Source organism: Asterias amurensis, chromosome 15 (genome assembly GCF_032118995.1).
Source record: "Asterias amurensis chromosome 15, ASM3211899v1".
Lineage (NCBI taxonomy): Eukaryota > Metazoa > Echinodermata > Asteroidea > Forcipulatida > Asteriidae > Asterias > Asterias amurensis.
In genome coordinates this window covers 90,410-105,749 of record NC_092662.1, presented here as the reverse complement: position 1 = coordinate 105,749, position 15,340 = coordinate 90,410, and the positions used below count along the sequence as shown (strand labels likewise).

At 39.0% G+C, this 15,340-nt stretch overlaps 1 protein-coding gene across 3 annotated transcripts in view; it reads right to left on the bottom strand.

The window, feature by feature from the left end:
* LOC139948077 (cation channel sperm-associated auxiliary subunit beta-like) overlaps positions 1-15,340 on the bottom strand; it is an 81,780-nt gene that overhangs the window by 11,528 nt on the left and 54,912 nt on the right. For all 3 annotated transcript variants that reach the window (XM_071946102.1, XM_071946103.1, XM_071946105.1), the window contains 6 exons: positions 12,319-12,466; positions 5,339-5,520; positions 4,299-4,456; positions 2,375-2,517; positions 1,714-1,767; positions 767-972 (listed from right to left, as the gene is read on the bottom strand). In XM_071946102.1, the coding sequence (XP_071802203.1) occupies positions 767-972; positions 1,714-1,767; positions 2,375-2,517; positions 4,299-4,456; positions 5,339-5,520; positions 12,319-12,466 (891 nt within the window). The remainder of the gene's footprint in view (positions 1-766; positions 973-1,713; positions 1,768-2,374; positions 2,518-4,298; positions 4,457-5,338; positions 5,521-12,318; positions 12,467-15,340) is intronic.

Sequence of the window (15,340 nt, the reverse complement as noted above, 5' to 3'; positions counted from 1 at the left end):
AGTGGAGTTTTGCTATGCACCTAGTTTCCAATAAATAGAGTTTTCATGTTAGTGGAGTTTTGTTGTGCACCTAGTTTCCAATAAATAGAGTTTTTTATGTTAGTGGAGTTTTGTTGTGCACCTAGTTTCCAATAAATAGAGTTTTCATGTTAGTGGAGTTTTGCTATGCACCTAGTTTCCAATAAATAGAGTTTTCATGTTAGTGGAGTTTTGTTGTGCACCTAGTTTCCAATAAATAGAGTTTTCATGTTAGTGGAGTTTTGTTGTGCACCTAGTTTCCAATAAATAGAGTTTTCATGTTAGTGGAGTTTTGCTATGCACCTAGTTTCCAATAAATAGAGTTTTCATGTTAGTGGAGTTTTGTTGTGCACCTAGTTTCCAATAAATAGAGTTTTCATGTTAGTGGAGTTTTGTTGTGCACCTAGTTTCCAATAAATAGAGTTTTCATGTTAGTGGAGTTTTGCTATGCACCTAGTTTCCAATAAATAGAGTTTTCATGTTAGTGGAGTTTTGTTGTGCACCTAGTTTCCAATAAATAGAGTTTTCATGTTAGTGGAGTTTTGCTATGCACCTAGTTTCCAATAAATAGAGTTTTCATGTTAGTGGAGTTTTGCTATGCACCTAGTTTCCAATAAATAGAGTTTTCATGTTAGTGGAGTTTTGTTGTGCACTTTTCCAGTAAATAGAGTCCTTACGATGGTGGGGACAAAAACAAAAATAATTAAATAGATAACAAATAAAAAAAATATTCTTTTTATAGTTTTACCTGATTAATGACATCAGCATGGTTTTGATAAGGACGCAAGTCGAAGAGACTCCAACTCTTGGCCGGGTAGAAATGTTTGATCATATTAGAGAGAAGGGCGAGGCCCTTAGAGTGGGTGTGGTTATGACATGATAGTATCAGGATGCTAGAGGCATAAGGCATAGCAAGGGTCTTTCCTACATCTCCACAATGCCAACCGGGGCCATCTGTCAACAAGAAAACAAAAAACAAGTGTTTGAGAAATTGTCTCAAGTGAGTTCACATGCAGTCAACCTCATCCCCTGATAGGTTTGAATCTAAGAGACTTGTCACACGAGGAAAACCAACTGCAGTGCATGCTGCAGAATAACTTTAGTAGCAAACTAGTACTTAGTCAAACGATGTATAATATGCGGACATTCAATTGAGAAAAGATTCTCTTCTTTACTCTTCTGCGGAAGTGGTTGCCTGTAAATTTCCTTGTGTGACATAGCCTATAAACATGAAGAGAGCAAGGTACTTAAAATAGGTGTGGTTAAAGCCATTGGACCCTTTCGGTACAGAAAAAAAAAAAAAGTTCACACAGATTTAAAAATAATTTACAGGGTTTACAGAAGGTAATGGTGAAAGACTTCTCTTGAAATATTAGTCCATGAAATGCTTTACTTTTTGAGAAATTGGTAAAACAACATAAATTCTCGTTAACGAGAATTACAGATTTATTTTAAACACATGTCATGACACGGCGAAACGCGCGGAAACATGGGTGGGTTTTTCCGTTGTTTTCTCCCGACTCCGATGACCGATTGAGCCTAAACTTTCACAGGTTTGTTATTTGATAAAGAAGTTGTGGTACACAAAGTGTGGGCCTTGGACAACACTGTTTACCGAAAGGGTCCAATGGCTTTAAGGTAGGATAATGATGGGTGTGGCCCTTAATGTCAAGAAGAGGAAAAAGTCTCCCTTACCTTTATCAAGTTGCAGAATTAACCAGACAGTCGCTCCATTATATCGCACAAGTTCTGCTCAAATACAAGAGATTGAAACCAATGTGTCATTTCATACTTCAGCTTAAACAAACAATTATAGAGAAATAATGTAGAAACTATATGTATAAGTTTGCAGAATTTCTTAAAAGCGGGGAACTTTGAAGGCAGGAGTGGTGGACAAACCGAGCAGTTTTTATCTTAAATGAATTAATCTTTTATCAGAGTTCGCCTTACATAACAAGGCCATGGATGACCACTTCAAGGTGAGATATGCACTTTAGCTAATTAAGTATATACCGACCCAAAGCTGCCACCAGGGGCAAGATTTCACCTAAACCTGGCGCTGAAACAGGTGTACTACTTTAGGCTTGGGTATCACCTATATTTTAGTAGGAGTCACTGGTATAGCAAGATGTACTACCTTCCCAGCAGCAGCAGTTATGGTCAAGTGCCTTGCCCAAGGGCGCAAATTTCATGACGGAGATTCGAACCTATGCACTCTCTGCTGCAGACAACACCAGAGCTCTGGTCCGCTGAATTAGACAGTTTAATCAAGACACGCCACAGTTTGCAGTGATTGTTTTAATGAGAGTATATGCTCTTACAAAAAGTAGTAATGTTTTATTGACCTGTCACGTACCAACAGTATTCTTGAATTCTGGTCTGTCACGCCAAGTTTCCTCTTCAAACTTAGTAAAGACGATCGCTCTGGCAACAGCGATAGAATAACTAGGTACCTGAAACTCCGGCACCGCATCTGTGATTATCGCTCTGCCAATATCCCTGATGAAGAAGGAGAACAAATCATGGATAAGATAAACGATTGTTTTTCTACATAACAATAATAATAATTTATTGACATTATATTGCGCTATTTCCAGGACCAGCCTGTTCGAGAGCGCATAATAAAAACACAATCTGATTGACAAATGAAAACCTAATGAGGGAAGTCTTACTAGTGGATTGGCACAGCCTTGGCCCAATTTCGTGGAGCACTGGGTTATTTTTTGGCCGAAAAATAGTCTCAGTAACGGCCATTTACAATAAAGTTTGCACCTTAACAGGTGAGAGTATTTTTGGCTGCTATGTTCTCTGCACCAAAGAAGAATACTATGAACTTTCTTTCATGGAAAACGTTACGACAGTGGGGAGGGGAGGTGGAAGAAACGGTGGGGGGGGGGGGGCTGACTCCCAGTGGGAGTTCACCCTGTATTTTTCACTTCTAGGTTCTTGTGATGCATACTCACAGGGTATACCAGGGTGTAATTTGACAATCCACTGCGATCCTCCTATGGCTGCAGGTGTCTGTGTTTGGTTCAGTGAAACTTTATTGAGGGTGAGGGACAGCGCAAGGTTGATGCATAATGACCATAGGCGGAGCAGGAGTTTTTTTGGCCATAGATTAAATTTTAATAATGACCAGACACTTCAGACAAGCATCTTTGACTCCTTAATCCCTCCCACACGCTCTCACTCGGTGAACAATTTGTTACTCTTTTTTTCTTATTTTTTTTAAAGATTTTTGATAATCAGTTTATTTTATGTGAAAATTCGATCTAAATCAAGTAGACACTTTTGCTTGTATTTTGGTGGTGCTTAGCTGGTTTTCATGCTTAAAAGCAGCTGCATTGAAGTGAGCTTAGCTCAGATATAGATGGAAGCCAGTTATAAACTAACTCAGGTTGACAAACCCAAGACAGAGAGATTTCTCACTTAAACAAACCCTCCCCCACCCTCACAGCAAGTCAATGAATGTTCCTTTTAGCCATGACATCATGCTCTATTTTTAGCCGATGATCCAATCATCATCAAGCTAATACAAGTGTTCCATTTTACAATTGGCAGGCAGACAAGGCGCTCTGTCAGCGCAAATGCAATTTCCCTCAGGAGTTTGATTTGTTGTGGAAATGAATCAACCGTGGGGTTTTTTTTCTGAGTAAAAAGAGTCAGAGGTGGAAAAATGGGGTGTATTGATTTAGACTTTTCTGATCCACTCTCCTGGGGATTTGTGTAGGAGATGAACGGGACAACAGAACATGTGAATATTTAGATAATATTAGGAGAGCTAACTATAGCTGACCTCTGGTAGGGGGGGGGGCCTTGGGTTGGAGATGTGAGTCAGCTGGTGGCAGGCTTTAGTCAGAGGTAGCCTTGATTCATTCAGAAATCCATTGGGAAGCTTCAGACTGATTTGGGAGAGGGCAAGGGGTACCCAATTATCCTCAGTGTAATCCGGATGGGTTCCCTTTCTCCAAATGAGAGTTTCATGAGAGAGACTTTAGAATGCGAGGTAGCAGTAGACTTTACCAGGTACATTGTATACGTAGTTCTGAGCATGCACACATTACCAACAACAATGGATTTACCTGGTAAGTCTGCTACCACCTATAGTGCATCTAACAAACCATACTCATTTGACATCATACCTAGCTCTAAAATATTACCCTCCAAGCACCCAAACCCCTACTAAATGAACCCCTCCAAACCTGGCCAATAACCCTCTTACCACACAGCTCCCACAACCCATACCACAACATTACACTGAGACTCCCCTCAAACTCTACCTTTGGTTGAGTTGCTTTCCAGCGGATGCCTGCTGAGTTAGAATCCGCAGCGGTGTTGGTAGGACACTGTCCACAGTTGAGATGACTTCATAGAGTATCACCTTGGAATCTGTCATGAGCTGAACAGAGAGGGCGCTCTTCACTGCTATACTTGAGAGCTAAAAATAAGAAAAAAAGGTTGTGAGGGCAATTTTATTTCAAAATTTTCCAAGATCTGGGCAAAATTTCACAAGGTTGCGTAAGCACAATGGAAGCAAAGCACAACATAATAATGAGAACCAGAATAAGGTTACATATCACAAGTACAATTTGGGACTGTATCCTGCTCATTTCTGCTAAGCAGAAAATTGTTTAGCAATATTCTCTGCTTAAGCAGCTCTATGAAAATGGGCTCAGGCGCTCAAGAAAGGTTACAGTATATGGCATTATTCACGAGCCTTACAATGTGATGTCAGACCTGACAGGCTAACAAAGCCCAAGCCAAAGCACATTGCAATAGTTTTTGAAAAGTGCCTATGAAGCACATGTCCCTAGTAGAAACTGTTATATTGTGTACATAACCACATTACTTCGAAAGCTACTATTAAGCAGCTCTATGAAAATGGGCTCAGGCGCTCAAGAAAGGTTACAGTATATGGCATTATTCACGAGCCTTACAATGTGATGTCAGACCTGACAGGCTAACAAAGCCCAAGCCAAAGCACATTGCAATACTTCGAAAGCTACTGAGTGTATTTCTAACCAAGTAAGATTTTACTGCCATGAATTTCAGGAAGTGACAACCAAACATATAACTTCCCTTTTCATGCCTCTTTAAGAAAATGTGCCAAGCAACGTGGTGCATGGTAACAAATGGATTAGCAGGTTGAAGGTGACTTATTGCCCGCAAAACATATACAAATCAAAAACAAGCCCACCTGTTAATTACACATGCTTTAATGTCTCGATACGGCAATATTGTGCAATGTGGAAGAGGGGTGGGACAACTGACAGCGTATGTAAGATAGGTGGTGAAAGTTATGATCAGTTCTAGCACCAACCTGAGTTGCAGTTGACAAGTTAATCTCCTGTACCCACAAGTCTGGGTTTAGCTTGGTAATCCCCAGCAGGGTTGCGGAGCCTGTGTGAGTGAAGTGAACAGCTAGAGATTGAAGGGCTGGTTGTGGTTGCCCATGGTCGTCAGGTAATGGTGTAGGGGAGACCTCTATGATCTTCCTCACACCTGTGGTAATGCGCAAACAAAAAGGGGAAGTTCATAAAAGGAAGTGATGTAAAATGTCAACAACTTTCTGCACCAACATGATTTTCCCCAACCCAGCCAAAATCCTTCCTCTTTCAAGCCAGCTTTTGGTTGTGCTCAGGGCTCAATTTCGTAGGGATGCTTAAGCTTCACTATTAAAGCAAAAATCAGCAGGATACCAGTCACAAATTGCACTTGTGACATTGTGGCGTGGCTGGTAACCTTATTATGGTAAGCATAATTTTGCTGTAAGTAAGCAGCTCTATGAAATTGGGCCCTGATCACCAGTGGAAGAGTGTTGAAGAGTATTTTACTTTGGGGACTTGTGAACAGGGCCAAAGAGCTGCTGAAGCAAAACAAATATCACTTAACAATTCCCTGCTAGCAAAAATCAGCAAGATACCAGTCACAGATTGTAGTTGTGGCATGATATTTTGGCAGGTAACATTATTATGGTAATAATTCCTCATTCCACTTCATGAAGAACAATTACTCACTCTACAAGTAATAATTTCTCAACCCACTTTATGGTTAATTATTCTTCTTTGACCAATAACCAATCTCTCGTTCCATTCCATTTCAACTTTAATTCACACAGAATTTATTTAAATTTAACCATTTAATTATTTGGATGTTAAATACTTCTTGTTGGTCTGCAAATCGTTTTCCCGAAAGAACAATTGATCAACTTAAATCCAAATGTACGACATCCATTTTTGACGAAGACGGTAATAATAATGATGAATGAGAAGAACCACAGAAACTATCATGAGCGGTGCAAGGAATGTGAGTCAAGTTTAGTTACGGATATCTTGACAGTGAAGATAGGATGCTGATTATGACAAGTCTTTTCTCAAAGTCTTTCTTATCCTGTTCTTGAAAGTCGTTGCATCAAAAACATGTGTATCTGCTCAGAGCCCAAGGTTTTTCAGCATTTAATTTAATGTCATTCAGGGCGCATGGGGGGGGGGGGGGGGGGTGGGCAATGATTCTGAGTGAGGGGGGGGGGGGCTTGTTTCCTGCTAAGCTATTTTCTTTCGATGGAAAGCAATGTTGTGCCATTAAAAACCTCATGAAATAGGCCCTACTGGCATTCTTGTTTTCAGGACTAAGTAAGTGCAAATTGGAAAAGTTTCATAATAAATAAATGAAGCTATTTCAAGGGTAAGAAATTAAATTTGGGTCAAACACAGCATGCTTTTGAGTGTGTGTGGGGGGGGGGGGGGGGTAACTACGAACTCTCAGTCTTCCAGAGGCAGAGAATAGAAACATCAGATTACAAACAGAACTCACTCCAGAATGTAGACTCAACTATTTCTTGCCATTACTGAAATAGTCCCTTAACTCTTCAGTCACTCACCCCAACGTTCGTTCAATTCCTGGCTTTGCAAAATTTAAACCACATCGGTTCCACTCCAAAACAAGATTCCATCCTCCCCTTGGAGAAGCCAAACTTGGCCCCAAATATTTCCATCTTTCTATTTATACCCCAGTCACCCTGTAGAAATATGTCCGGTTTTTCTGGTATTCAATTAACGGTAATAGACATATTTTTGACATGTTTACAAGCAGCATTTTGTTTTTTTCAAAAGGTCGGAGTTTCAAACTGTGAATAGTATGCTAGTGAACGCTGCTCCAATCCAGTGAGTATAAATATCCCACTAAAAATACAGTAGTGGGGAAGAAAATAACAATGTCATTGACGTCCAATGGTTAAACACGCTTCAAGCTATTACACAGTAGGTGATGTCAGAATTGGTTTACTGCAAGGAGCGTTCTGCATGATGGACAGGGGATGAAGGATGGAGGTTGTTTGTTTATCAGTGTGTTGGACGTCTTGCTGTGAGTGGCGGGAGGGTTGATATGGAGACGGTCCATCAGGGGGCGTTGTGTCTTCTTGGACTCTGACAAAAGTTCTTTTCCAGTCAATTTGAAGGCAACCAAGTGCAGTGCATGCTACAGGACCACTTTGGTAACACAGGAGTCATTTTTCAAACATTTATTGTCTTATGATCCCCAAAAGAAGCTTTGATATATACATGGAATTTAACACATGTTTATCTTTTTTATTTATTCTGTTATTCAAAGTCTCACGATTGGGGGTCAGAGAAGTGGTGTAACTAGCGATGCTACACAAAGTTTACAATGTGAGTTAAGAAAATTAGCTATTGCAAATTGCGTACCAACTAAAGACCTATATAGATAAAAATAACAAAAATAGCTAATGGCCTAAGTTTTTACCTTAGCAGAGTCTTTCTCGATTTTAGCCTTCAAGAAAGGCTCTGCTAGGGTTGAAACATCAGGCCATTTGCTTTTTTTGTGCAAAAAAAGACAAAAATATCTTTGTGGGAGGAGGAAAAACCTGACATTTACGCAACTTGAACTATCCTTGCCAAAATTCATACTACTCAAAAAAGCACCTAAATCCACGCTTGTCAGAATGATGTCTTCCTGTTGCGACACAGTGACGTCAATTGCTGACAGGCGATATAATTAGTGATGCCCTTCTTCTGGTCAATATCTTCTCCCCTCCCCCTGATAACAACTCCAAGGTCTTTTCACCCATTTACCATTTAATAAAATCCTGTTTATAATTTTTGAATACGTTGCAATTACACTGTCGTCATCCATGGCAGGTTTGGAGGGGTTTTGATTCATCGTGACAGGCCCCTTACTAAGGAGGTATGCCCATGACGATCAGCCATAAACAAATAAACAGTAATTCTATCAAAAACTCTCTTGACCTTTCAGGGAAAATAGTTTCGATGAGTATTGGGCTCATTAAAAAGAGACCCTTAACTTCAGCACCAATGATGGCCATCAATGAACTTACATTAACAAACCCTCCCTAAAGTTTTGCCTAAGCTTTCTTCTTCTCCTGAAATCTGTCAATTTGTGTTACCAACCCATGATTGAAAGCTTTAGATGGTCGTCCATGCAAACTCAAATTTAAACTCTCTAATCTTGTAATAATAATACTCAATTCTTAATGGTTTAGGTGTTGTGGTACAATCAGCAGCCACCATACCAGAAACACCGAGGTGGACTCTTGATAAGTTTACTGCGGTCTTTATGGAAGTGTTGCTTTTATGTTCCTTACCAACCCAGGTTTATAAAGTTTAGAAAACTGCCTCCCATAAATACATCTCCCAAAATGTTCCTTTTCTATAAAAACCACTCTCCACAGATAACAAATTTGTTATTATTATTATTATTATTATGATGCCCCTGCAGTTCTACCAATCAAACAAAGACTTTCCCAACCAAAAAAGACTGCAACCCCATCAAAAATAACAACAAATTTCTCCCAACAATCCCATTTGTCAGGGAAATACCTCAGCCCTTGGATATTTCTCCCCTGCTTTGATAAGTCTGTTATTTTTACGGACCCCTGGACTCATTTGCTTCTGAGGAGGGCATAAGAGTGGCGGCTTGCTGATAAATACTCCACATGCCACAACTCCACCAGTCTACACAGTAGTAGCGAGCCACGACCTACTATAGCTCATCAAATTAAATCCCATTTTTCACAAACAGGTAAACACATTTTTGGATTAATTTGTTTCCGTCTTTATTACTTTGGTATTTTCTATTTTTTTGTTTTGCGTTCCCATTTAGGAGTGGTTGTTTTTGTGAACTGAGGCACAGTTGAAGAAATACCATTCCAAACTGCTCAATGACATTTCTGACGTTTGTTATTATTGAGGTCAGAGCGATTTTAATAAACCTTGTTACTTTGAAAAATGTTAACAATTTCTTGAATTTTGATGGTGTCGTCAAAGTCAAGACGGAATAAGTTTCTTTTTTTATTAGTGACCTGTTTAAGACACACAAAATGATGATCACATTAGTTTTGGAATATTCCTGAAAGTTGCTGATGAGAGTGAAATTCTTTTGCAAGATGCTTTTTTCCATTTTTGAGATTAAAACAGACAAGTTTTGCTTACTATCTCATTATGCAAGTTTGGAAGTGTTCAAATTAATCCTGTGGTTTTTGGAAACTATTGGTTGTCCTACATTTACAATACAGAACTTTCTTCCCTGTGAAAATTTCACAGGGAAGTAATATCAAAAGTTGGTAAAATTCTATTCCTAAGAAGGGAATTGATTAATAAAATGACCAACATGCAGTGTGCTTTTACCAAGTAAGTTTTCATAGCCATTAAGTTTTGGAGTAATTACTAAACGTATTTCATTCCCCCGTTAAAACGAAACTGAGTAGTTAGTTTGTCTGAAAGGATTCATGAAATGAAATTTATTTATTGAGCTTTTTTAATACTTTATACTAATTTTTTAGTAAAATAATCATCAAATCCATTTTTCATTAAGCTTTTGAACGATGAAATTATTGAGTTGCTGGTACAGCCTACTTACAAATTTATCCCAAATTTGGAGCTGGAAGTAACTTTGCGTGTGTAGCAGATCTGAGAACATGTGACTCAAAGTCAAACCAAGTTTTCTCTGTTTTTGAATTACACGTTCTCGCTTGACTATTATTATCAATGAACTGATGTAATCTCACGCCATCTTAGGTCACACGGATGAAATAGACTCGTGGCTTTGAACGCCAACATACTGAGTCACAGATTAGCAACTATTGTATGTAACAACTAAACATGACACAACCAATTTTGAAAATGATCGACGCAGTGTGTTTGGTTTGTCAGACTTCGTTACTATATACACTCTGTTTATTCCATACAACAGACTCTTGTTAAAACTACAAATTTTAAGGAGGTTTCCGATCGGCGTGATGACAAAATGAAATTGCAATAATAGATAATTTGTAATGCAGCGTTCATAATTGGTTATGATTGCAAAAAGGGCAACTTGTAAAAACAAATTTGTAAAATCAGCAAGGTTATTTATATCATTTTGAAACCTGTACCAATTGTCATTGAGTAAAAAATATCATGTATGAAAACTGATCCTTAACATTCCTGCAAACATTCAGCGCTGCCAACTTTGCATTTTGCAATCAGGAAGATTTTGTTGAACAATCAGGGATATGACTTTGTTTTTACCTTAACACCAATGTGTAATAAGCACTCATGCCTTTGCATTGCTAGAGCTGATTGTCGTAGCACTAAAGCCACAGTGGCTATCTGGTGACTACTTGAGGCAGATTGAATCCAGTGACAGGCAGTTGTCAGCTGTCATTATAAGTGTGTTTTCATGACAAAATGGCTCCCTGGTGATAGGGTCTGGGTGGGCATCAATAAGGTAACTCCCTAAACTCAACCTGACCTCTCTGACAGGTACTAAAAGTTTCAGATGGACAGGTTCAACCAAGAAGGAATCAGAGGGTAACATTGGACTGCCATCTTTGTCTTCTTCAAATGTACTTCTGTCATCAAGCAGGTAGATTTGTCTTGGCAGTTACTTTTAAACATTTGATGATTAAACTTGGCAACATTTCCCCCTTGTTAGGAAGTTTTGCCAAGATATCCTGTAACAGGTTTGGTCATCAATCGCATCTTATTTTTTCTTTGGATGACCAGTTTGTTGGTTCATGGCCAAGATCACACAAAGTTCTGTTCATCATTTGTATATTTATCCCATCTAGCATCTTTTTAATGAGTATTGTAAACTCCAAGTAACAATAATGGATGCTTATAATGTGCCATGTCTGTCACACAGGAACAGACGTGGCACAGAAGTAACCGTCTCAACAAAGAGGCCCTGAATCTAGATCTTGAAGGGGCACAGCAATTTTCCTCTAGTAAGGGGCACTCATATAATATGGGAAAGTATAAGTTTGTATTGAAACCTTGCAGAGGGGCACCACAGTAAAAGCACAGGGCACAACAGTAATTGCTTTGAGTAATGTGGGTTATTTCAAGGCCTGAACTAAACTGAAATCTGAAAACCATCAAAGGGAAGGAGAAACAACTGATCAAACGAGATGGGTTTTGATTTCATTCTTGAAAGTGTGGAAGGAAGTCTCCTTCTCAGTTTGATGGGTAGTGAGTCCCATAAGGAAGGACCAGACCGAGAGAAAGATGTGCTTCCCCAGGAGTGATGTGATATTACTTTGACCCTTTGACCCCCACCTTCTCCATTCCCCCACCCTAGGGGTGATAAATTACTGCATGGATGACGCATGTACCTAGCATAACAATTTCTGTAAAATCATTTGCAAAAAAAATGAGTAAGTGGCCTGAAGTTTCGACCCTAGCAGGATCTTTCTCGAAGGGGTTAATTTTGGCAGACTGTTCACAAAATTGTCTGCAATTTCTACAATAAAACTTGTGAATACTTTTTGAAAAGCCGTGGCCAAAATGACAAAGCATATTTTGTGCCGTCTCAAGCCAGCTGGCCAGTCCAGCCTGTTGACAGGCTATTTGTCTTAAAGCACTCAAGGTTCATCACTGGATACATTAATTAGATGCTGATATAAAATGGAAGGAAGGGGTGGACATTACAGTGAGAACTCTTACTTCATTCGGACACAATAACAGGACTATTACAATTAGCACAATCAAATGTTTAGGACCTGACAGTAATGAACAATCAAGGTGTTACAAACAAACAGGGTTCAATACTAGTTAGCACTCCAAAATCGCTTAGAACATAAAAACTGTTAAGCAGAAACAGGTTACCAGCCTGAATAATACACTAGTCGTAAACACTTAGCACTAAGGCTACCCAGTAAGCCAAGAATGGTGATCGCAAGCGTAAATTCTGCGGTAAGCAGAAGAAATTTTGATCTAAGCAGAGCCATGAAATGCGACCCCTGCTTTGGGAACACACTATATAAATATAAATTTGATCTTGTACCTGCACTCCTGTAGTACACCTTGTGTGTGTTACTAGTGAAAACCACTTTCCCTCCGTGCAGATCCACATAGCAATGTTCTATAGTCTGGTTGCTGTCTAGAGTAAGAAGCAGATCAAACTGGTTTCCTCCATCATTTGAGAGCCACACCTAGTGTAGGAAAAGAGATAATAGAGGAGTTATTTTTTTTCACCATTTGAAAAAAAAAAAATGAATGTCCTCAATCACATCACACCCCCTCCCTAGTCAGAGGGGTTGTCTGCAAGTATTTTGGACACCCCGTTCTAAATTTGGACACCCTGTTTCTTAGCTTTACATGTAAATGCATTGTAAGTGAACAACTTGGACACCCAGTAAATTTGGATACCCTTTTACCAAATCCAGCTTAAAACCCTGGCGAAATGTCCACAATCACATTCCCCAGGACTTGGGAAAGTACTGAGTATACAGTGCTTAATCAATGTAAGGGGTAAACAACAAATTAGATTCTTTATTTATCCCCAATGCAAAAATAACATCTATTAAATGGTTACGGTACTCGCTGCTAACACATAGGATTTGAACTGCTTCTGGCCACTGGGCTAGCTCAGTGGTCTAGTGGTAAGACAGAACTCAGGAAAGAGTGTTTAATACACATCGGTGTTAGGGTACAAAGAAAATTATAACCTGTAGCCCGATCCAAATTTGCATCTATCACATCCCTAAAAATAGGAGACTCAAAGTGAAGGTTCAAAATAAAAGCGGGGAAAGAATTGGAAACATTAGAGCAAATGTCAGCAACAGTGACGCACACACATTAATCCACAATGAAACCCCTTGCCCGAGAATCAACATCCCCCTAAAAACAAAAATGATCCGGTCCAAACTTACTTACAACCAATGAGTCACAAGGTCACTGCTTTATTTTAGTGGACTGGTCCATTTGGTTTATGACCAGGAGGGGGTTTATTGAGGGGCACTGATTCAATTGGTCTAAATAGGACTTGAGAAGAAACTCGATCTGCTTATCAAAACTAATTTTCAGTTGAATTTAATCTAATTAAAACCTACACTAAATTCATTGTTATAGGTGAACACTGAAAAACAAAGTGCTATGTAAATAAATTGGTCTAATTATACAAAAATAGCTTTGAATTAACCATTTACCCCTGGCTGATGAGAAGAAATTATAGTAAAGTATCTTGCTCATGAATACAAGTGTCATGACTGGGATTTGAACCCACACCATGATGACTCGGCAAACAGAACTTGAGTCCGATGCACTAAACCACTCGGCCATGATTTGACAAGGATGAGTGCACTTTCAAGTTCAGAAGTTAATCTAAACCTTCCCTCTAGAGTTCAATTTATGATACATGTCTGCAACTTCCGACTCAAAGATAAGCTGTTTACAGAGAATGTTTATAATCCATCCTTGACATATAGGAACAGAATTACGTGAGACATGTCAAGCACATATTTACAGTAGATGCGTTTATGCACGCCATTTTTCAAGGGATCAATGGCTGTCACACATGCCATGGAAACAGAGACTCGGGCAAACAGTACGTTAGTTACAATTTCATTGAGCTGCTTAAGCATTAAGCACAAAGAAATGGGGCTTTTACAGAATAAGGCTACCAGCCAAAACACAATGTCACATGTACCATTTGTGGCTGTATCCTGCTTATTTTCGCTAAGCAGAAATTTGTTAAGAATTTTTTCTGCTTAATTAGCTCTATATATTGTCACCAAAGAATGCCTAGTATTATTGACTTCACAAACCATAGAGCAAACATTTTCACCCTAACCTGAGAAAAAAACGCTTGACTGAAGCATTGAATTCCCTGTTTACCGGTAAGCGCCAAATCATTTCAGATTCTTAGCGGTGCTGCTAATGAAAGTTTCTTAAAATGTATTATACTATTCAAAGCTGCTGTACCTTATAACATGTAAAAAAAAATTGCCATAAATCATTTTATAACCAAGTAGTCTTTAGAGTCATTACTAACTGCCTAAAGACCCTTTTAATGCACAACAGACACACAGATTTTAGGCCTGGATGGGCAGTTGAGCGAGCAAGTACGATTGTCAGCAGCTGGCCATGACACTTAACTGACAGATAGGATCCACTTAAAGCCACTGCATATCCCAAAATGTTAAGCCATGAACTTGGACATACATTAACAGATTCACAACATGTACAGAATGATTTGATTGTAGTGGACAGGGACAATAATAATAAGCATTATTAATACAGTACAAAAAATAGCTTACAAAGAGTTGATTTAGATGTAGGCTTTCAACTTTACGTTTACTAAAGGATGGCCAACCTTTTCTTGAAGAAAGGTAATTTACAGATTCTTATCAAATTTGTTTGAATTATACCCGCATGGACCCTAAATTAGAAGATGTCTAGCTGCTCAATTACAAGACATGGAATTTGGGAAGACGAGATAATTAGATATAATAAGAATTAATTAAGAGGCTCCTTCTTAATCAACATGTAGACTGAACGTAATGTTGACTCAATCTGTACTTTAAGTGAGAATGCTTTGAGTTCCTATTAGAGAGGGATGAGACATGGAAGTAAGGAAGGGGCTACACTGTACTCATTTTAAGGAAGGGGCTACAATGATTCATCTATTGAAGGGATGAGACATGAAAGTATAAGGAAGGGGCTACACTGTTCTCATTTTAAGGAAGGGGCTACAATGCTTCATCTATTGAAGGGATGAGACAGGGAAGTATAGGAAGGGGCTACACTGTTCTCATTTTAAGGAAGGGGCTACAATGCTTCATCTATTGAAGGGATGAGACATGGAAGTATAAGGAAGGGGCTACACTGTACTCATTTTAAGGAAGGGGCTACAATGCTTCATCTATTGAAGGGATGAGACATGAAAGTATAAGGAAGGGGCTACACTGTACTCATTTTAAGGAAGGGGCTACAATGCTTCATCTATTGAAGGGATGAGACATGGAAGTATAAGGAAGGGGCTACACTGTACTCATTTTAAGGAAGGGGCTACAATGCTTCATCTA